The sequence below is a fragment of the Anomaloglossus baeobatrachus genome, chromosome 9, assembly GCF_048569485.1.
Source record: "Anomaloglossus baeobatrachus isolate aAnoBae1 chromosome 9, aAnoBae1.hap1, whole genome shotgun sequence".
NCBI classification, from domain to species: domain Eukaryota; kingdom Metazoa; phylum Chordata; class Amphibia; order Anura; family Aromobatidae; genus Anomaloglossus; species Anomaloglossus baeobatrachus.
The window spans coordinates 38,642,953-38,666,456 of record NC_134361.1 but is presented as its reverse complement, the minus strand read 5'-3'; the positions used below and the strand labels follow the sequence as shown (position 1 = coordinate 38,666,456).

Here is a 23,504-nt window from a genome sequence, read left to right as displayed (position 1 = left end):
TTTATTAACATAAGACTACAACAGATGTTGAAAATTATATTATGTTGTATAGAATACTGTAGTGGCATAAAAACACTAAAAATACAATAAAAAAATGTTTTATATGTTTTTTTGTACAAATAGGTGTTTGTAGTATTTTATTAGTTGGTATCTTTCCAATATTAGATATTTCTTATTTCTAAGTTCTGGAGCTTCTAGGTTTCCATTGTAAAAGAATCTCAACTTCGGCTCAGAAACGAGGGATGACCTTCATCTGGTATGACTGGGGTCGGGAAGCATTGGTGTTGGGTTCGGGTCTTATACTCAGGGTTTTTCTGTCTACGGTGGGCTCCAAGGTGAATTTCTGAAGTATAGAGGTCAGAAAGAGGAAGAGCTCCATGCGAGCCAGACCTTCTCCCATACACATGCGTTTGCCTGTAAAAACAGAATAAGTGTACAATAAGAGGTAGTATGGTGTCGAAAAAAATATTTTCAATAAAAAAAAAAAACATGTAAGTTTACATAAGAGCAGTGTCACGGTTCTCTGAGATGCTCCGCGGCACTTGCAGATCTAGCAGCTTGGTCACTATACTGGAGTCCAGGTTGGTTCTGGGAGGTGCTGGTTACTCAACTGTTCCACCTTCTGGATAATTGCTCAGGCTTCTTTACTGAGCATGCTCCTCCAGAACTCTGCCAGTTGTATTATTTTCTGGCTCTGTTTCTGCAAGCGTCTGTCTCCTGGTGTGGCGCCCTGGACAAGCCAGGGGCCACAGAGAACAACACTTACACACCCCCCACTCCCGGTCAGGCACACCGAAGTCAGACAAAAACCCTTGTTGCCTTCCTCCAGGGGCTGAGGTTCACACCAAGGGGGTGGGCCAGGCGGTTGGCCCCACCCACCGAGGAGTTCACAGTCCTGGAGGCGGGAAAAGCAGACAGAGTTTGGAAGTGAAAGTGGAAGGAAGAAAAAGTGGTAGTAGAGCAGACTGAAGTTGGTCCGGGTGTGTGGCCCGGACGGATCAGCAAGGTTGGCAGACGGTGGTGACCGTCTGCAGGAGTGGCCTATCGGAGTCTACCGTAAGGACCGTGGATGGGCGGTGGCCCGGCGGTACCGGACCGGTACGCAAAGAGAAGTCAGCACCATCCGGCAGGGGCTTACGGACCCCAGCAAGGCTAGGAGTCACCGTGAATTTGCCAAATCCGTTAGCGAAGGGAACCTCCTGTGTTTCCCAGCAGCCAAGTCCCGTCAGAAGGCAACAGTCCAACTGAGAGAGGGAAACACAGTCACCGCCAAGGCTAAAGTTCCCAGGGCCAGAGCCTGCGGGCAAAAGGGGCTCCTTCGGCAACCATCCAAGCTGGGGAGCGGGTTACCGGTGGGAACCCATTGGAACCGTTTACAGTACACAGGCGCAGGGAAAGGCAGTCACCATCAACCTGCCGGGAGAAACAACACTGCAGCCATCTGTGGGACCCGTCCATCCAGCCGTGTGTTTTACCGAGAACTGTGTCCTCATCATTGGCTGAGTGAGTACCACCGTGCCGTGCGGCACAGCGCTGCCCCCGCGACCCTGCACCTCACCAGGCCCCGTAACCCGCCTGCCATCCATCCCTACCCCATCACCGGGCCCTGGGACAACCAACCCCCTACCCATGGAGAGGAGAACTAACATCAAAGCTGCTCCCTGTCACCGCTACCGGGATCCCCGTCCAGAGCAGCGGTGGTGTCAACAACTTCACCACAACCGTGGGTGGCGTCACGGATAATAACCAAATCCCCACCATCCAATCAAATCCCCTTTTCACTCACGGGCGAGGAGCGCCGCTCGAGTCCCCGGGATCCGGCCCACCGCTCGAGCCACCACCGAGCAGCAGCAGCTGCAGCAGCAGTGGCCGGACCCGAGCAGTGGGAGAGCGCAGTGTCCCCTCCTCCGCCCGTAACACTGGTATAGTGACTGATCTTAGTACTCGACCCTAGACTGAGCTCCTGACTTGCCTCTGTCTGCTCCCCTCTGTTCCTGTCTATCTCCTGTCCCTGACTTTCTCTCCTGACTACTCTATTGTCTGCCCCTTGTGTTCCTACTTTCTCTCCTGGTTACCCGACCTCCGGCTTGTCTTACGACCTTTCTCCTGTCGGCTCCCTGTGTCTCCTCTCCATGTCCTATGGCAGCCCCTATGCCAACCGTTACAATTATAAGGCCTACAATCAAAGAATATATGAAACATCTGTATTATGCTACCAGAGGATAGTCCATACTCTCCCGATTTCCCCATGTACACGACCACTTTGTTTGGTTTAGCATTCACATGTTTTCAGTGGAGAGAAAGGTGAGAAGCACGGCCAGACATCCCTGGAGGAGGCTTATCCCTCCCTGGAGGAGGACATCCCTGGAGGAGGCTTATGTCTTCTAGACAAAAAAAAGGATTGCACATTCAAATCCCAACTCTCTGATCCTACATGCCTTTAATATCATCTATTGGTGAAGAAGCAAGAAGCCTTTATATACAACAGATGGTCATCTGGTGTCCCCGAAATCAGTGAGTTTGGTTGACTTTCATCTATTGTGTATAGGGACCTTTCACTTTTTTGTCCTATCAATCATGATGTCAATTAAGAACCTCTCATTAAAGAACAAAAGTTGAGACTTGTAAAATTTGCACAAATATTGGATATGCTCAGTCTCCAGCCATAACTAATTAAAACACCACTCTAGCATTTATTTTTCTTTCACCGCTGGAGTGGTGCTTTAAATCTAAGGCCTCTGCCCCCGATCTTATACTCGCCTTCCGGCGTCTTCACCTATTAAAAGTGCCGCTCAAAGTCCAAGGCGCTATCTTGAGCCTGTAACTTCTGACTGGCCGCAAGTCAGATGTTACATCACAAGGTTTCAATCCAAGTCTATGAGAGCCAGGACAAGGCCAGAACAAGGCTCTCCTAGACTTGAATTGATTTCTGACCTCCAGTGCCCTCCATGAAACACTGGAGCTGCCGGTAAGTCAAACATGTTCTGAAACTGACCTTTCGGCAACGTAAGAAGATAAAGACACCAGAAGGTGTATAAGTATAAAACAGGGATCAGGGGACTTAGGGGTACTTTGCACGCTGCGACATTGCTAGCCGATGCTAGCAATGCCGAGCACGATAGTCCCCGCCCCGTCGCAGCTGCGATATTGTGTGATAGCTGCTGTAGCGAACATTATCGCTACGGCAGCTTCACACGCACTTACCCGCCCTGCGACGTCACTCTGGCCGGCGATCCGCCTCCTTCCTAAGGGGGCGGGTCGTGCGGCGTCACAGCGACGTCACACGGCAGGCGGCCAATAGAAGTGGAGGGGCGGAGATGAGCGGGATGTAAACATCCCGCCCACCTCCTTCCTTCCGCATTGGCGGTGGAGGCAGGTAAGGAGATGTTCCTCGCTCCTGCGGCTTCACACACAGCGATGTGTGCTGCCGCAGAAACGAGGAACAACATTGTACCGACATTATGGAAAGACCGACGCTACACTGATCGCCGATTTACGACGCTTTTGCGATCGTTTATCGGCGCATCTAGGCTTTACACGTTGTGACATTGTTACTGGCACCGGATGTGTGTCACTTTCGATTTGATCCCGACGATATCGCAGTAGCGATGTCACAACATGCAAAGTACCCCTTAGATTTAAAGTACCACTCCAGAGGTGGAATAAAAAAAAAACACTGGCGTGGTTCTTTACCATGTCTTTCAGAGTTTTATGGTTGCAGTATTACAAATATTGTGTGTTTGTAATGACAAAGGCATGTGAAGCCATGTTTTTGGTCTTCCTTCCCGCCTATATCTACCAAGCATCTCAAAGTAGGATAATTTCATATTCTAAACTCCAGATAATTTTAAGCTTAAATTCGGTCATGATTTATAAATCTTTTTTGTCTCCAAAATGAAAAATTATTTCTTACCTGTAGAGAAGGGCATAAATGCATCACTTTTCTGAAAGTTGCCTTTCTCGTTAAGGAAGTGTCCAGGATCAAACTCCTCTGGGGTTTTGAAATATTTGGGGTCTTTTAGGACAGAGGTCAGAACTGGAAGCACTAAGCTTCTCTGGAAGAAAATGTATAAAATATATAGATTTAGAAAACTTAAGTGTGAAAAATGAGAACTAGATATTAGCTGAATGGAAGAACCATGACATTAAGACGATCAACACAACATTTTCCACATAGGACATCTTTGGTGTTTTTGAGGTACAATGATTAGTTACTGTATAAATAGTTGAGTAATAGTTATAACAGATATGGTTCATAGGGAAGCTGATGAGCTAAGACAGTCAAAGTCATACTTGTCTACTGGATTGGTTAAGATTCTCAAGAAAATAACGTAAAGGGGGCTTTACACGCTACGATATCGTTAATGTTTGATCGTCGGGGTCAAGTTGTTAGTGACGCACATCCGGCGTCATTAACGATATCGCAGTGTGTGATACTTACCAGCGACCTTAGGCGACCTCAAAAATGGTGAAAATCGTTCACCATGGAGAGGTCGTCCCAAACTCAAAAATCGGTAAGGGTTGTTTAGCGTTGTGATTCATCGCTCATGCGGCAGCACACATCGCTATGTGTGACACCGCAGGAGCGAGGAACGTCTCCTTACCTGCCGCCGGCCCCAATGCGGAAGGAAGAGGTGGGCGGGATGTTTACATCACGCTCAGCTCCGCCACTCCGCTTTGATTGGCCGGCCGCTGTGTGACGTTGCGGTGACGTCGCTGTGATGCCGAACGTCCCTACCTGGTCCGCCGACCAGGTAAGTATGTGTGACGCTGCGTAGCGATAATGTTCGCTACGGCAGCGATCACAAACAATCGCATGCACGACAGGGGCGGGTACTTACACGCTCGCTATCGCTACAAATTGCTAGCGATATCGCTACCGTGTAAAGCCCCCTTTAGACTAGAGTAATAGTTAAAAGGGAAATAATTACAGAATGTTCAGCTTGGTTTATAATCTTAGAAGAAAGGAACAAATAGAAAGCTAAGGAAGTCAAGGTCATACTCGCCAAGCCTCCTTTTAACCCACATAGTAAGTGGTGGACACCACGTCATACCCAGCTATGCCACTTGGCTTGTTACTATACATTCTGAGGACCCACTGCACGCACACTGATGAAGGTCTTTTGACCGAAACGTCTGTGCTTGTGCTGGTCCTACAAGTTCTTCAGAATAAAAAACACTATCCACATTGATCTTGAGTGCCAAGTTTCTTCATCTACTTGAGACGGTTTTGGGCCCTACTTGTGCACCACCCCAGAAGTGCCATGTGTATCAACTCTTTATAACCCAATGTCTCAAAAAATGAAGACCAAGATTTGGACAGTTGCAGAATAGGAAGGGAAGAGCAAGGTCCTTAAAATAGAGGGTGAATACAGCCGAAAATTTTCAGTGTCACACACATTGTTAAACTGATGTCAAACAGAAAAAAATGGTGTGGTGAATAAGACGAACATATAGTACCTTAGGGATGTGATATCCTCTGAAGATTGTGTCCTTGCTGGCTGCATGGAGCACTCCTATAGGGATGATATCACCAAATCTCTGGATCTCATGGATTGTGGCGTCTGTATATGGCATGTTACTCCTGTCTTCTATTGATGGGCAGCGATCTTTGCCTATTACATTATCAATCTCTTTCTGGATCTTCTCTGATATTTCCAAAATGGAACAAAGAACATATTTTTGGTATTATGCTATTTTACAACCAAAAACTAGTAGTGGGAAAATGCCATCAACACAAGACCAAGACATCAGATATTCTAGATAAGATATTCATATTTTGTCATATAATCACATAAAAAGCACAGATAATACATAAATAATATTCATAAAAACTTATATTAGTACGGGCATGTGAAGTAAAGATAGTAAATTTGAGTTGGCTTTCATGCAATTTGCAAGTCCTGGAAAATTCGAACAATCTACGATTTGTTTCAGGAGAAGTGCCAAAAATGTTCATGGCCGTTTTACAGAATATAGCAGGCACAGAGGGGTCAGATGACCTTGGAGTTTCCAATACTGCTTTTCAGCCATCACATAGTATAACACACTCTATCATAGTCTCTATAAAACCTGAGGCAGGGAATGCAGCAACCATTTTGGTATGAATCTGTTTCATGTCACATTAATTGACTTGGTGAATACTAAGGGAAAAAGTTACAAGAACTCAACCACTTGTCATGACCCTGACTTGCAGGTCAGCTCCTATGCTGGGACCTTCTGTTGTATCCTCCTGTGTGCGACAATCATGTTATTCTTTGCCCTGTGACAAGCTGTTCCCTGCATTTGGTCATTCGCGGGCGGTGAGTGGGGCTTCCTCACACGTGCCACTTCTGGGCAATTGCTGTGCTTTATCTGGGAGTGTTCATGCCCGGAGCGGCGCCAGTCGTATTCTCTGGTTAAGTTGAGGTAAGCACCCGGCTCCTGGTTACAGCGATTGATCTTGGTAATCGAGCCCAGACTGAACTCTGACTTGTCTCTGCCTGCTCCCCCTGACTTTTCCGTTTCATTCTGCCTCCTGACTTTGGTTTCCCTTCTGACTACTCTTTACCTGTCCCTTGTGTTTGTACGTACTCTCCTGGTTACCTGAAACTTGGCTTGTTTCACTACCTCACTGCTGTCTACTCCCTGAGTTTCTCCACGTCCTCTCGCTTCTGACCCGGCCTGCCTGACTTCACTCAGTTTCTATTATCCCTAGTGCCACCTAGCTTACTACCTGTTACTGCATCCCTCAATGAATAGTTCCGCACTCCTCTGTGAGATGGACATTACACCACTATTTTTAATCCATGTATCTTTCGATGAGACAAAATTTTGGACCCGGGGAGCGTCTTATATAATGTAAAAACATATTAGCAAAATTAAGTAACATAATCACCTTGTATTTCTGGATATTTCAAGAATATGAGAAAACCATATCTCAGCGTCATACTTGTCGTCTCTGTTCCAGCAATGAACAAATCTATGATCGTGGCCTGGAGATTTTCCTGATGAAATTCCGTGTCTGGATTATTTTTTTCCTAAAAAAAAAATACTGTCTATACTTTGGGTATGTTCACGCTGACTTTTTTTTTTTGCTAAATTTTTGAAGAAAAAGCTCTCCAACCAAGCGTTGTGGTGTTTATAGAGTTTCCAATCCAAAAACTTAGCAAGATAAGAAAGTCACCGTGAACACACCCTTGGAAATCCAAATAGAAGTCAAAACAAAGGCAATTAATTTGATAATCAATTTCAAATCTACTTTTTCAAAGCTGGTTGCATATGGGTTATTATGGACGTTCTATACATCCAATATGTGACCCTCAAAAGTCTGATAATTTAGTATTATCCACACTCACCTCTTCCATCTTTTTGAGGAAGCAATCTATGAAATCACGAGGGCAGTTCTCGTCTAAGGTGTCTTGATGGGTTTTTACCATTTCATTAATCAGTTGTTTCAGGCTGGCAAATATTGTGAAGAATCTCTGGTGAGGACCAGGAATGTAGGACATTATGGTGGGGAACATGGTAAGGAGCTAGATAAGGAAAGAAATTATAAAAACAAAGGTTATTCTTTGCAAAACTTTTTTTTTCATTGTTTCAGTTCATCTGAAGTTAAAAATGAGATGATAATGGATGGAGAAAAGTCTTGTTTTAAGGAAAAATACATCAGCTCACCGACTTCAGAAATGCATGAGTCCTAGTCCGACTTCCTGGATGGACGTAGCCAAATTAAAAAAATAAGTTATTCAGCAATTGGAAAGGGACATGATCGAAAATTCAATTCATCATGTTTTATTGAAAATCTTTAAAATGAGGAGATAAAAAACCAAATGTAGAGCCGGTCTACACATGTTGAGCTTTTGTAAGCTCTTAATCATGATTTGGTCATGATTAAGAGATTACAAAAGCTTGAAACGTGTATACCAGCTCTACATTTGTTTTTTATTTGCATATTTTAAAGATTTTCAATAAAGCGTGGTGTTTTAAATTTTCTATCCTTCACCACTCGGATGGCGTGACCCACCACCATGACATCAGAGGCCTACCGGAGGCAGGACAGGAGCAGCTCTGGAACTAAGCATTTCCGGCTTCCTGTTGATCGCCGGGTTGTTGGACCCTGGCCGATCAGACATTAATGACTTATCCTATGGATAGGCCATCAATCTTAATGTAGTGGACAACCTCATTAAGCTGAGTAATCTTTAAAATGGTTCTTTAATTTGCTTTTGATTCCAATTCTTTCAAGTTACACTGCATGGTTAGAGCCTACAAATAAACCACATGCTGTGGTATCCGTCAGTCATTCTTTTGGCCATCTGTCCCTTACTTCTTACTAACATGTATTTAGTAAGTAGACTTTGAAGAATTGGGGGATGCTACCTCTACACTTCATAAAGCTATACCCCTCTGTGTGTGCAGGAGCTGTAGACACTAAACAGTAGGATCACTTTAAAGCAAGACTGTCTACAAAATTGCCATATTTTAACAGATTATTGAGAGGATCTTCTGATCCATTTTTTGTCCCAAGGATGCAGACACTTCTGACGGGAGCCCGATAGTTCTGACATCCACCAGTCATGCGGGTAGAAGTTGGCATAGGGAATTTCAATCTTATAATTGTTATAATTTCATGATAATTAAATTACACCGTAAAATATTTTAGAATAGACATTTTGTAATATTTACCTGCCCCGAACGGGAGTTTGTCAATACGAAAATATCATTAATATAAGACAAGAGGGTCAAGAACTTTTGATCTTCGTAGTCGAATCTTTCACCAAACACAACGGAGCAAATGACATTAGAAACAGCGGATCTCAATATATATAGAGGGTCAATTGGAGAGTCTGTAAGTATATATAAAGAGGCCGTCAGTCATTGGTTTAACGCTACCATATACGGAAGAAAATAAAAAAATATATAGACTATGGAAAGTAGTCCACTATGTATGGTGATCTCATGTTAATGAAGACTGCACAAATCAATTTTAGTGGATCAGCCATTGTGAATAGAGGCAGCCTGACAGATATTCCTTCGTAAATGTTGGGGAAAAAAGGATCGGGCAATGTGAACAATCCTTTATTTGCCCAGTCCGATTGTGCATGTTCATGAGGGAATGCCAACTGACGGTTGTTGGCCAAAATCCATTTGATATGTACGGCCGGCCTGGGATTGTGAGGAATATTTTTGACATTGTATTTACATGTACCTTTATCCTTCATGAATTTCTGAGTGAGACATCGGGCTTCTTCTTGGATTCTTTCTTCGATGCTTCTCTTTCCCAATCCAAAATTTCTGAGAGTTGTCAGAGAAAATCGGCGAAGGATTTTCCATCTGTCACCACTGCTTGCAAAGATCCCTATAAGTTCAAGCAAATAGTTAACGGGGGTGGCTATGCACAGAAAAACATTATATATAATAGTGTTGCACCCCTGAGGCTTCAGTCGCCACAGAGTATTGCACCTGATTTTAGGTGTAATGCTAAACCTTGTTCTGGAGGAGGTCAGTACCGGTGTCACCACATACACACTCAGGCCTCTGCCACACTCACGTGGAAATCACGCACATGCCGCGAGACACGTATTTTCCCTGCGTGTTGCGTGTGGTAAGTACGTATCTCCGGTACGTGCGGTCCACGTGTGTTCTCCGTGTGTTCTCCGTGTACTACCCGCGATAACACACGGAGAACCGGTAATTTTCATACTCACGTGGTAGATGCTGCTGTCCAGGGTTCTGATCTTCGGCTCCAGCCCCGCCCACTCCCCGCTGTTGCTGCTTCCGGCCGAGCAGAGGGGCGGGGGGGATTAGCGCCCGTGACAGCATGCCCACCTCCATAACACGCTCATAATGAGTGGCGGCCAGCAGGAACAGTTTGCAGCAGAAGATTCTGCAGGGCTGGTGGAGGTGAGTATGTGTTTTCTTTAATTTTAAATTAATGACACGTGTTCTCCGGCGCGTGTCACACGGGATCGCATCCACACTACATCCGTGTGGTATGGGTGCGGGCCTTGTGACACCCGTGCTGCTGGAGAATACATGGACATGTTGGCGTGTTGAGTTCACGTACACACGTAAGTACGGAACGGACACACGTTCCGTTCCAAAATACTTATGTACCACCCCGCTCTCAGCAGCCGAGCTGCTCGGATCCGGTCCTTCTGTGGGTGGCTCGAGGGTCTCCGGACCCGGGGGTCTCGCGGTCACTTCAAATGAAAAGGGGATTGGGATGGTGGATGTAGGACGTATATGTACGGGGTGGGCTGTACGGAGTTCGTGACGCCACCCAACGGGATGTGGTGAGGTTGGACACCACCACTGCAGTTACGGGGCACCCGGGAGAGATGTTGTGCAGCAAGTTGTTAACACCTCCGTGGGCAGGGATGGTGGCCCCGGGACCCGTAGGGGAGGTTTGGTGCAGGCAGATGGGCGGCTGCTGGGTGCTGGTGTACTCACTATTAGAAAACACACGAGTCTCTGGTAAACCAAGGTGATGGTGGTCGGTGCCCGCATCCGACTGCGTTCTGGTTCCCCCACCTGGCTGGTGGTCTCTGTCTTTCTCCCGCACCTGTGTAGACTGTGGACTGCCTGCGCATGAAACTTCAGGAGCCTGCCCCCGGCTGGTTGTGGCCTAAGGAGCCCTTGCCCGCAGACGCTGGCCTGTGGGATCTCTGAGCCGTGGTGGTGGCCTTTTATCCCCCTCGTTGGGCTGTTGCCTTCTTTCAGGACTTTGGGTGGGACAGGAACTATAATCCTGGCCTCAATTAGTTAATTAACTAGTTCCAGTAGGTTCTGGTTCCTGGCTTCAGGGTCCGAGTACCCCCCTTTGTGCACGGTTTCCGGTCGGGTCCCCGGTGTAGATACCGGCGGGCTACGACCCTGTCCCGGTACCACCCGGTTCTGACGAATCGTCTTCCCATCTCCTGCAGACGGAGACCACCGTCTGCCTCCTAGCCAGTGGTACCAGGGCTCCTACCCTGGTACCGGTCAGTTAGCTTCAGGCCTGACACACAGGCCTGACCTCCACTCCAGCTGAACGCTAAAACGGAACGCTCTGAACTTGACTGTGTACTTGGCATTCCCTCCCCTGGGCTGTCTAAACTCCTCAGTGGGCGTCTTCCAACCGCCTGGTTCCGCCCCCTGGTGTGTCTGTCTAGCTCTGGGGGGGGTGACTAGGGTTTAATGGTCGGCTGTGTGTTACCTGTGAGGGAAAGGTGTAATGCGGGGCCCTATTTGTGACTACCTGGCCCGGCCAGGGCGTCACACTTATGTGTGTCCAAACCATTATGAAATCATATGTCCATGTGTGTACGTGCCTCAGGTACATGAAAAAACTGCCAAACACGTACCGGAGGCACGAACGTGTGACAGAGGCCTCAAATACACCATAGGTTGCCCTGTTTCCCACTGGGAACTGGGCTAGGGTCGGGTGATCAATGGGTTGCATACAGAGTTTCATTTACAGGATGCCCTCCAACAGGAGCCCCAGTCCCACTAGCTAAGAACCTGGATGAGGGGAGGTATAGCCAGCAGGGGGAGTCAAGGGCCACCACAACAGTTAGGGAGTTCTCCAGCAGGAGAGGAAGGGAGCAGACATGTGTCATGGGTGCTCCGGTGGGAAGGAGGAGAGTTCACATGGCTGCTGCAGGGAGAGTGCATCTGCTCCCTCGGAGTCGGTGCTACGCAGGGCGGCAGGACCCTAGGGAAGATCATACTCCACGTTGGTTTTCCAGAATCTGCCTGGAGGGAGAAAGTTTCAAGATTCTCTTTCCGCTCAGCGCCCTAAAGCACAGTGCCATATAGGATCCGGGGCCTTAGGAAACACCATACCCCGCAGCAGAACCGCGGCACCTGCAGATAAGGGACAAGAATACAACTCGTGACGAATTGGGGTCCCCAAGTAGCTCTATGCCAAGGGGATCCAAACGCCACAGGTGTAAAAGGGAGGAAACCCACTGAACACCACACCGGGCTGACCTCTGAAAAGATTCGGGTTCGGCGGAGCCCATCACAGCAAGAGACCAGTATTACCCGGGCAAGCGGCACAGCAAAAACAATTAGTAAACAACTTGGAACCGCAGTCATAGACTCTGTCTCTTGATTCCCACCACCGCCTCTCGGTGCCCACCATTACTACTCCCCTCATCATCATCCCTGGGGCCTGCTCCACCTGTGGGGAGCGATACCACCCCAGGCTGCTATTACCATCTGCCCCGGAGGACAGTGACAGCAGCTGCGGCTAATTCCCTGGCTGCATACCACAGGTGGTGTCACAACATTCATCCCCATTACTACCCACATCATCATCTCTCCCCCAGCCATCTTCTGTACGCCTCAGGGCAACGGAGCCGGGCTAAGCCATCTGTGACAACGACAGTCAACGGCCCGGCGACGAGTAGGTTAACCGCCTGCCCCGTTTGGCGCTACAATAGTATGTAGTCATTTATATAGAACCATCATTTCTATCAGCAACACTGTCCTCATTGGGGCTCACAATCTAAATTCCCTGTCTGTATGTCTTTGGAGTGTGGGAGGAAACCAGAGAACCCGGAGGAAATCCACACATACACGGGGAGACATACAAACTCCTTGCAGATGTTGACCTTGGTGGGATTTGAACCCTGGGGCCCAGCGCTGCAAGACTGAAGTGCTAACCACTGAGCCACCATACAGTGCTGACCACCGAGCCACCATGATTATGAAAAGTCTACACAACTCTGTTAAAATGTATAGTCATGTAAAAAAAATAAAAATCGAAAACGTTCTAAAACGATTCTTATTCCTCATATAAGAATCATTTAAGAACATTTTCTAACTTTAATGTCACATATAGTTTCTACAATTGAATTGAAAAAAATAAATTGGCTACAATTTTTTTTAAACAATCCATGTAACAGGAACACCTAAATTAGACAGTTGGGCATTTTCTGATTAAATATTCCTTTAGTGACTTACCAAAATCCTTTAAAAAAATCTCTCCAAATCCGGTGTCTCCTCTATCACTGAATGCGTCGCTGTGATCTACCAAGGCTTCCTTCACGGCATCGTAGCCAATCAGTACCACCATCCGATAGTTTGCTAAGTAGATGGTGTAGACGGGTCCATATGTCCGGCTCAGCTAGAGAGAGATTAAAAAATAATTATGTATGTAACACTTTGGCTATTTTCACATGAGGGTATTAGAAATGTGTGCAACAGTTTCCTTGGGCTTCCTACAGTCATATGAAAAAGTTTGGGCACCCCTATTAATGTTAACCTTTTTTCTTTATAACTATTTGGGTTTTTGCAACAGCTATTTCAGTTTCATATATCTAATAACTGATTGACTGAGTAATAGCAGTAACAGAAAATGTGCAATCCGCATTTAAACAAAATTTGAGCGGTGCAAAAGTATGAGCACCCTTATCAATTTCTTGATTTGAACACTCCTAACTAATTTTTACTGACTTACTAAAGCACTAAATTGGTTTTGTAACCTCATTGAGCTTTGAACTTCATAGGCAGGTGTATCCAATCATGAGAAAAGGTATTTAAGGTGGCCACTTGCAAGTTGTTCTCCTATTTGAATCTCCTATGAAGAATGGCATCATGGGCTCCTCAAAACAACTCTCAAATAATCTGAAAACAAAGATTATTCAACAAGGTGGAAGGATACAAAAAGTTGTCTCAAAGATTTAAACTGTCAGTTTCCACTGTGAGGAACATAGTAAGGAAATGGAAGAACACAGGTACAGGTCTTGTTAAGCCCAGAAGAGGCAGGCCAAGAAAAATATCAGAAAGGCAGAGAACAAGAATGGTGAGAACAGTCAAGGACAATCCACAGACCACCTCCAAAGACCTGCAGCATCATCTTGCTGCAGATGGTGTCAATGTGCATCCGTCAACAATACAGCGCACGTTGCACAAGGAGAAGCTGTATGGGAGAGTGATGCGAAAGAAGCCGTTTCTGCAAGCACGCCACAAACAGAGTCGCCTGATGTATGCAAAAGCACATTTGGACAAGCCAGTTACATTTTGGACAAAGGTTGATGAAACAAAGATTGAGTTGTTTGGTCATACAAAAAGGCATTATGCATGGAGGCAAAAAAACACGGCATTCCAAGAAAAGCACTTGCTACCCACAGTAAAATTTGGTGGAGGTTCCATCATGCTTTGGGGCTGTGCGGCCAATGCCGGCACCGGGAATCTTGTTAAAGTTGAGGGTCGCATGGATTCAACTCAGTATCACCATATTCTTGACAATAATGTGCAAGAATCAGTGACGAAGTTGAAGTTACGCAGGGGATGGATATTTCAGCAAAACAATGATCCAAAACACCGCTCCAAATCTACTCAGGCATTCATGCAGAGGAACAATTACAATGTTCTGGAATGGCCATCCCAGTCCCCAGACCTGAATATCATTGAACATCTGTGGGATGATTTGAAGCGGGCTGTCCATGCTCGGCGACCATCAAACTTAACTGAACTGGAATTGTTTTGTAAACAGGAATGGTCAAAAATACCTTCATCCAGGATCCAGGAACTCATTAAAAGCTACAGGAAGTGACTAGAGGCTGTTATTTTTGCAAAAGGGGGATCTACAAAATATTAATGTCACTTTTATGTTGAGGTGCCCATACTTTTGCACCGGTCAAATTTTGTTTAAATGCGGATTGCACATTTTCTGTTAGTACAATAAACCTCATTTCAATCCAGAAATGTTACTCAGTCCATCAGTTATTAGATATATGAAACTGAAATAGCTGCTGCAAAAACCCAAATTGTTATAAAGAAAAAAGGTTAACATTAATAGGGGTGCCCAAACTTTTTCATATGACTGTATATAGTGCAAAAACGTTTTACCCACAAGTCTTAGGAAAATGTATTCTGGATCATAGAAGTTGGGATATGAAAAAATACTCTTTTTAAAGAGAGAGCAGCTACAAATATCATCTCTTGGGAGGACCCAATATGTCCATGTATTACAATTAGTCTATATATTTAACATGCTACCATGTAATGCTTCACTGCCCCTGCGGAGGTGCTGTAGCCACATTGAACACCCACTGCAACAGATAACAGCTTATTGGTGAAGGTTCCAGCGGTGTCACGCTAGGTAAGGGGAAGTACCAAGCGCATGGCGAAAAGGAAGGAAAGGGAAATTCTGTGTTTAAAAGGGAAGATGGTGACCCCTGACTGAACCTACTGCTGGTCTCTGAGGTCCCTCACCACCCTAGATAGGTTCTGCACCTATGCACCAAGCCGGATACCTGACCCTAGGTATCCCTAGTGCTGGTTCCAGGGGTCACTCACCAATCTAGATAGGTTCTGCACCTATGCGCTGAGCTTGATATCTAACCCTAGGTATCTCTAGTGCTGGATCCTAAATAGGGAACGAATGGGATGAGCTTTTTGTCAACCCCACTAACCACTATAGACGATACAAGGAGGACATACGGGGGGAAAATGCATGAACTATTTATCATTAGATGAATCAGGTAGAAGTTCAGCAACAATATCACAGAGGATTAGAAGCCACCTGCTTGCAACCATGGCTAGAAGGAACTGAAAATATCACCAGCACCAGTCCAAAGGAAGGAAGGTGTATTTAAAAAGCAAAGGAATACTGAATCAACAGCTGGGTGGAAATCGAGCTCCTGCTAAGTCCAAAAGGGAGAGAGATGAAGGAACAATGGAAAGTTAGGGACCATTTTGCGCAGCCAAACGTTGTGACTTTGGATGGCCAGAAACCACATAGCTGCCTGTCACACGTGACACACCTGTGACAAGCGGCTGGACACTTTGTTAATGCCATGGGTCCAACTCAGCTCAAATTTCTTTTGCAGCTAGTCTGGACTAAATGTGCTTTCGAGGCCTGTAGAATCTACAGATTTATATTCCATCGAGCCCATCTGGGATGTCATTAATTGGCAATTACAAAAGGAGCTGTCAGCAGTGGCTCTTGATGATTTACCCAAGTGCATTCAGTTCAGCAGAACATTCCTCAGATGACCATTAACAACCTCATTGAGGACAACCAAGGCTGTAAGTACGAATATTTCTCTGCATGGAGATGATACTGCGTATTGAATAAATGGAGATGTATTGAAAATGTTGTTTCCATTTTTCCATCATTTACATGTCTACTCATCCTGTGTTATCCACAATTCCTTGACTTTTCCTTTCTCTCCTGCTGAGGATGAAAACTCCAAAAGAAGTGTTTATTTACTGCTCAATATTGAAATTGTAACACCAAGAAAAAAAGTTGTAGAAGTATGAATGTGGCGCTCCTGCGGCTTCAGGCACCACAGGGTACTGCACCTCATTCGGGGAGCAGTATTTATCTCAGATACGGAGGAGGTCATCACCGGTAAGCCACCATAACTCATCCAACACATAGCACGAGAGCTTTTTCACTGGGACTGGGCCAGGGTAGGTGCTGGAGGTGGCCATCACAAGGTATAGGACCTCCTGCCCACTAGTCCAGCAACTCGGGAGGCAGGACATCTTCAGGGGGAAGTTAGGAGCCATCTCACTCAGAAGTTTAGTTTGCGCCACGTCGGCATCCAGGAAGGGGGTCGAGAAGGCACCAGGAAGAGACGTCAGGAAAAGAACACAAAATAGAAAGTAGCCCGTGGTCCGGAGCTGGAGGCTCGACCCAGGTTCTTAGGAAGAAGGGGGATCCCAGGGTTCACAGGGAGTGCAGCAGGCACCCGTGACCTGTTCCACGGCCCAGAAGCTGAGGTGGAGAGAGAACCACTAGAAAGGACACACAGAAGGAAACACCGGCCTTGACCGAACTATCTGGGATCAGCTGGAGCCCGTAACATTGAGGCGGTGTAACCTCAGTGAGTAAAGAACTTTCACTGCACCCTCTGTGTCGTCCCATCACTGCCGGCCATCCCATCATCGCGTCTCTGCGCCATAGGCGACTACTACTCCCAACATCCTCCCTGGGGCCTGAGCTCTGCCTGAGGAGAGCTGTACCATCTGAGCTGCATTATCATATGCCCCAGAGAAGACTTGCCGCAGCGGCGGCTCCAATAATAGCCGCACACCACAGGTGGCGTCACGAAGAACTATACCTTCCACAATCATTTCCCCCATTTATTGACACTGCCGGGGTCACTGAACCGGGCCTGGCCACTATGGCATCCCAGAAGCAGAACCGCGGCCTGGTAACAAGTAACCCCAGACCCTGTCGGCGCGTCATAAACAACACTGAATTGCTACACATTTTAATGATATGCAAATGATAAAAAAAGAAAACATTTTTCTAAACAAATCAATTTTTTCAGCATTGAGATAGAGCACCACGCGCATGTACTGTCACGATGTGACTACAGGATAGCAATAAGCAGAGGGCACCTATGTTGTCCCTTATGCTAGGGTCCATAGGCTATCCCTAACCTCAGGGTTACCCCTAATGGTGGTGATGTCCGAGTCCCATGCCTGGCTAGTCTCCTAACTAGATCTAATCTCAGGGAAGGAAGGGGCAGGAGTGTGATTGTAGCTCAGATTAAGATAGACAGGGTTAAACCAAAACTCATTTACACTGCAAACCTACAGGAACAAACAGTAAGAGACTAGGGAGAAAAGCAAGAGCAGAAAGGCAGCAACAAAAATACACCACAACTGCTCACAGTAATAATACACAACAACCACCACTAAGTCTGGATCACAACACCTCACCAGACCAAAATAGGTAAACTATAGCTGGCATTAATGAAATAGCCCAGCTAGCATATATAAGACAGGAATGAACATGATTGGCTCCCCCACAGCATGTGATCAAACAGACTAACAGGCAGCCCAGCAGAAATTGACTCTTGCCTGTGTGTCCACGCATGTATCTCCCTATGCTGATCACAGTCCCCAGAGAAGTTAGCGGGCAGAGTGCCAGAATCTGTAGCTTCCACAGATCATGGCGCCACCAAAAATCTCCTTGTGACATGTACACGGCACATACACAAAAGTTAAAATCACCTGCCCCCACTTTTCTTTTTCGTGAACATAAATAGAAACGAAGAAATAAAAATGTACATAGTTTATATCACCGTGTGCGTGTGTTTTCAGACAATTTAACAGCAGGTAGAGTTTGTCGTATATTATGTAATCTTACCTTAACTAATGACTGTGGTAGCTCCGTGTTGCTGATTTGAAAGATATTCCCCAAGAAGGGCAGAGGTGTAGGTCCTGGGGGCAGGTTCTTCTGTTTGACCCGACCCCACCATTTAATGAGATAGATGAGAAGAGTGACCCCAGTAGCCAGGAGAAGCGTAGCTGCGATGTTCAGAGCCATCCTGAGCCCCGGGGTCTACAGTTTGTTCTGAACTGTGTCCTGTGTGTTTACTCCTTGGCTAGGTCCTTCTCGGAGGGATATCTGGCTATTTTTCCATGTCGAGACTCCTAACAGAGGCTCCACAGACCTTTTTTGATCTGTGTGTTTATATTGGGTCAGGTACGGGGCGATGTTCCTACATGTAATCAGTGAGAACAGGTTGGGCGAGTGTAAATTGCAGAGTTCGAGCTGTATTGTTCTACATTTACGCACTCGGTGCTCACTGTATGGGCAGAACTCTGGAGATCAGACATGACACCCACCCCTCTCTCAGCAGACTCTCCGATGGGGGGAAGATGCAGTTGGATCCTCCTGCACTTCACAGATTTGCTTATTACTGAGGACATTTACAAAAATCAAATATAGCCTTGAAATTTCCTAAATCCCAGCCAAAATATGAGTGCTATCTATCGTAAACATCAGAAGAGGTGGAAAGAGAGTGAAGGTAAATTCATACGGGATGATATTCGACTACTTTCAACTGATTATCTAAAGAATGAGCAAAACCCCTGCTTTCCTGGAGGCGGTGTACCTATGGAAATGGTTATGAAAACTATAGGAAGGATAGACATGTTAGTGACAGGAAAATGCCGAAAAAATAGAATCGGAATTTTCATAACATCTTGATTTATTCAGTATCGAGTATATGCACCAAGAAATCATCACACTTACCCGTCGTGAGGTTATTCATGCTTGTCTGAGCAATTTTATGGCACCCTGAATGCACTTGGTGTAACGCTCACGACCGGTGTAGAGGCAGCAAGCAGGATTAGTGGACCCACTACACCACAGGGGATTACACTTTAGTGGTATGAGCTTAACTAAGCACCCACCATGGGGTGGACGCCAGGTACCACTGCCAGGGCAGAGACCGGGACTGTGGCAGCTGACCCTCAGGGCAGGTGACAGAATCAGGAATAGACGGGTACAGGTGGGGTCACTAAGTCAGGCTGGACAGGCGGGAACAGGCAAGTACACACAGGACTGGTGGGCATGGCAGGGACAGCCAGGTATGGGAAGGCAGGTACAGGGTAACGGACACAGGGATAACAGGACCTGACAACTAGCTAGACAGACAGGACACTGACTAAATCAAGGTGTTGTGCAGGCACCTCCCCCAATGGGAGGGTGCCTTAAATACATAGTGCTTCTCAGCCATATGTGTCGCGGGCGGAGGAGGGGACGCCGCGTTCTCCCACTGCTCGGGTCCGGCTGCCGCGGCTGCTGCGTCCTGCTGCTGCTCGGTGGCTCGAGCGATGGGCCGGATCCCGGGGACTCGAGCGGCGCTCCTCGCCCGTGAGTGAAAGGGGATTGGGATTTGGGGATAGTTTATTGTCCGTGACGCCACCCACGGTTGTGGTGATTGAATGTACACCACCGCTGCTCTGGCTGGGGATCCCGGGAGTGATGGTGTGGAGCAGCCAGTTGTGTTGCCCCTCCGTGGGTAGGGGTTGGTGATCTCGGGGCCCAGTGATGGGGTTGGGATGGTGGACAGGCGGGTATGGGGCCTGTGGAGGTGCAGGGGCGCAGGGGCAGCGCTGTGCCGCACGGCACGGTGGTACTCACTCAGCCCAATGAAGCACACAGAGTCTTTGCTGAAACAAACGGCTGGATGGACGGGTCCCACAGGTGGCTGCGGTGTTTTTCCCCTGACCCCAGGTTGTTAGTGTAAGTCCTTTCCTTCGCCTCCGTGCACACTCTTCCTGCTCTCCGGTTTCCAGCTGGCTCCCCGATTCAGTACCGGGGGGCCACTGCCCAGCCCCGGCTACCTGCGGTTCTACCAACTGGTTCCCCGGCTCCCTGCAGACGGCCGCTACCGTCTGCCTGACTTTCTGCACAGGGGCCCTAGACTCCAACCTAGGCCCCAGTCTGCGTCTGCCTCTCTGCAGACTTCCTCTCTCCTTCACTCCTGAACTTCTCTCTCCCTTGTTTCCTGCCTCAGGCCAGCTCACTCCAGGGTGGGCGTCTCCATCTCCTGACTCCGCCCACCTGGTGTGTCAGTCTGAGCCCGAGGCAGAAAGCAGGTCACTTTGGGGATGTCTGCTGTGAACTGCTGGGGGTGGGGGTGTATGTGGTGTTGTGACCTGTGTCCCCTGGCTTGTCCAGGGCGACACATTCCCCCTTAGCAAAATGCAGACCGTCCTCGGGCTGCCCGTCCATCACCGGTTTTATTTTTATTTTAAACTGCAGAAGATAAGGAAAAAAAAAACAATACAAGGATACTAACATCATCCCACAACGGGAGGCATATAAAACATTAAACACTTTTAATAACGGCAACGGGTCCTTCAGTCACCCACCCAAATAACCTAGCCTTGGTGCTGCCCCTAGAAAGTGGGCAGCACCCCTTGACCCCAGTCCAGGAACGGCTCCAGATTGGTCAACGGGACCGCTACTTCGCTGCCGTTGCGGCCGGGCGGACTGCCGGAGCCATCGTCATCTCCGTCGCGGCCGGGCGGACTGCCGGGGCCGGTGGCAGGGCGGTGACAAAGGTGAGGCCTGGGGACCCCAGGTCTGGGTCCTCCCCCACAGACGCTGCAGGCTCCGCTACCGGTAACAGGGGTAACGGGTCGGTGCATCACTGCGGCGGCCTCTTCCAGGAACCAAATGCTGGCAGAGTCCTGGCGTCCCTGCTTCCACAGCCGCGGTTCACATGCGGCGTGACGCCATCCCGTCCCCCTTAGTCTCTTTTTAGCACTTCCTTCTTCAGAGGGAGGGGCTCCACTTTCGCGCCTTGCCTGCTCGAGGAAGACGCTCGAGCAGGAAATTTTCGCGCCCAAGATGGCGGTTTTACAAAATTTTCGGCCGGACACCTCCGGCGGTCACAAGGCGCACCTCTACCCAACGGCAGAGCGGTAAGCTCCTGTTCGTGACGCCAAGTTGTCGCGGGCGGAGGAGGGGACGCCGCGCTCTCCCACTGCTCGGGTCCGGCTGCAGCGGCTGCTGCGGCCTGCCGCTGCTCGGTGGCTCGAGCGATGGGCCGGATCCCAGGGACTCGAGCGGCGCTCCTCGCCCGTGAGTGAAAAGGGATTGGGATTTGGGGATAGTTTATTGTCCGTGACGCCACCCACGGTTGTGGTGATTGAATGTACACCACCGCTGCTCTGGCTGGGGATCCCGGGAGTGATGGTGTGGAGCAGCCAGTTGTTGTGTTGCCCCTCCGTGGGTAGGGGTTGGTGATCTCGGGGCCCAGTGATGGGGTTGGGATGGTGGACAGGCGGGTATGGGGCCTGTGGAGGTGCAGGGGCGCAGGGGCAGCGCTGTGCCGCACGGCACGGTGGTACTCACTCAGCCCAATGAAGCACACAGAGTCTTTGCTGAAACAAACGGCTGGATGGACGGGTCCCACAGGCGGCTGCGGTGTTTTTCCCCTGACCCCAGGTTGTTAGTGTAAGTCCTTTCCTTCGCCTCCGTGCACACTCTTCCTGCTCTCCGGTTTCCAGCTGGCTCCCCGATTCAGTACCGGGGGGCCACCGCCCAGCCCCGGCTACCTGCGGTTCCACCAACTGGCTCCCCGGCTCCCTGCAGACGGCCACTACCGTCTGCCTGACTTTCTGCACAGGGGCCCTAGGCTCCAACCTAGGCCCCAGTCTGCGTCTGCCTCTCTGCAGACTTCCTCTCTCCTTCACTCCTGAACTTCTCTCTCCCTTGTTTCCTGCCTCAGGCCAGCTCACTCCAGGGTGGGCGTCTCCATCTCCTGACTCCACCCACCTGGTGTGTCAGTCTGAGCCCGAGGAAAGGAATCAAGTTTCACTGGGGATGTCTGCTGTGAAACTGCTGGGGCTGGGGGTGTATGTGGTGTTGTGACCTGTGTCCCCTGGCTTGTCCAGGGCGACACATTTGCTGAGAGGCGTTTCCAGGAAATGATGAGTCAGCCCTTTAAGAGGAGGGTTGGTGTGCGCGCACATATCTTAGGTGCCCTCCCAGGAACCCTGTTCAGCATGTACAGAGCCCAGGAGGAGAGGAAGGCAGGAGAACATGTGGGAAGTTGCGCAGCATCAGGGGACAACGGGACCCGGCCGGGGTGGTAAGTTGGCATCCCTGCAAGGACGCTGGCGCTACACTTCATTATGCAAATCATCAAAATCCACTGCTGACAATTACTTGACATATACATTATTGCACTGAGCTCCTTTTCTTGTGACATCTCCTGAAGCTGAACAGCCAGAGATATTAGATCACGCACTGCAGGCGGGTATTACAGGGTAATGCAGAGGAGATAAGGGACAGCAAAGGGTCTCGAGTCCTTGGAGTCCCTGTTCTGTCATTACATACCCTGTGACAACACTGGCCTAAGGTTGGTGGCGTCAGATTCTGTTCACACTACTGAGTCAGACAAGCAACCTGAACCTGAGGCTTTTGGATTGTTCAGCCAGAGCAGGGCATCGGCTGGTTCAGGTTTACTGGTCTTCAGCTCTGCAGGAGTTAATTCCTGCAGACTGGTGAGCAGGACCTAAATGTTCAGGTTGCTGTTTGCCAAGTGCAGCAGTCTCCTCCATAATTAAAGCACGGCTTCCTTCCTGTATGTGCCGATCATAGCTTCAGCTTTTTCTCCAGTGATCTCGGTATTGGTGATAATCCTGTTCATGGTGATCCGTGCGTGGTGTGAGAGTTTCCCTGTTGTGTGTTCTATTTTTATTGTCTCTCCTGTGTGTTTTGAGTGCTGTGTGTTCGAGTTTCCGTTCTCCCTTGTCAGTATTGTTTTGTGAAGTTTTGTGTTTGTGTTTTCTGGCCCACTCTGAGGGTGTGGGAGAGAAGGACTAAGTTCAGGGCCCAGATAGGAGTTAGGATCACGCTGGTGGCTCGGACCTGGTTCCATCAAACGTACCTCCGAGATAAGGGACAGCACAGGGTTGCAAGTCTGAGGGCCAGCATAGGGGCCCCTGTCCTGTTTTTATATAGCCTGTGACACTCAGCACTGGGACCAGGGAGGGTGAGAAAAAAAAGTTTGTTTTTTTATAAACTGTCTGTGGATTTGGAAAGGGGTTTTCTGAAAGTGGAAAACCCCATTAGCATCTGATAATATGTTAAACATTCAACAATCCAATAATTAATCAGGTGTATGATCCGATTTCAATACACCAACACTGTTCACAACTGAAAATATATTATTCCACTGTATCATTATTATTATTATTATTATTATTTATTTATAGAGCACCATTGATTCCATGGTGCTGTACATGAGAAGGGGGTTACATAC

The 23,504-nt window shown here is 48.1% G+C and overlaps 1 protein-coding gene across 1 annotated transcript; it reads right to left on the bottom strand.

Moving 5' to 3' along the window:
- LOC142251063 (cytochrome P450 2G1-like) lies at nucleotides 1-18,474 on the bottom strand. Its single transcript, XM_075323565.1, has 9 exons — nucleotides 18,083-18,474; nucleotides 12,934-13,096; nucleotides 9,191-9,340; nucleotides 8,668-8,828; nucleotides 7,338-7,514; nucleotides 6,878-7,019; nucleotides 5,461-5,648; nucleotides 3,914-4,055; nucleotides 1-414 (listed from the first exon to the last, which is right to left on the bottom strand). Exons 1-9 carry the CDS (start codon nucleotides 18,260-18,262, stop codon nucleotides 230-232), a joined length of 1,488 nt encoding a protein of 495 aa, XP_075179680.1. The 5' UTR covers nucleotides 18,263-18,474; the 3' UTR covers nucleotides 1-229.
- Nucleotides 18,475-23,504: the final 5,030 nt, after the last annotated feature.

Excerpts from the sequence above, each read along its gene's own strand:
- LOC142251063 (XM_075323565.1), bottom strand. The coding sequence starts at position 18,262 with ATGGCTCTGAACATCGCAGCTACGCTTCTCCTGGCTACTGGGGTCACT. Across the intron at positions 8,829-9,190 it reads GAAATTCATGAAGGATAAAG|ACTCTCCAATTGACCCTCTA; the intron begins GTACATGTAAAT and ends ATATACTTACAG. Across the intron at positions 7,515-8,667 it reads CAAACTCCCGTTCGGGGCAG|CTCCTTACCATGTTCCCCAC; the intron begins GTAAATATTACA and ends TTCCTTATCTAG.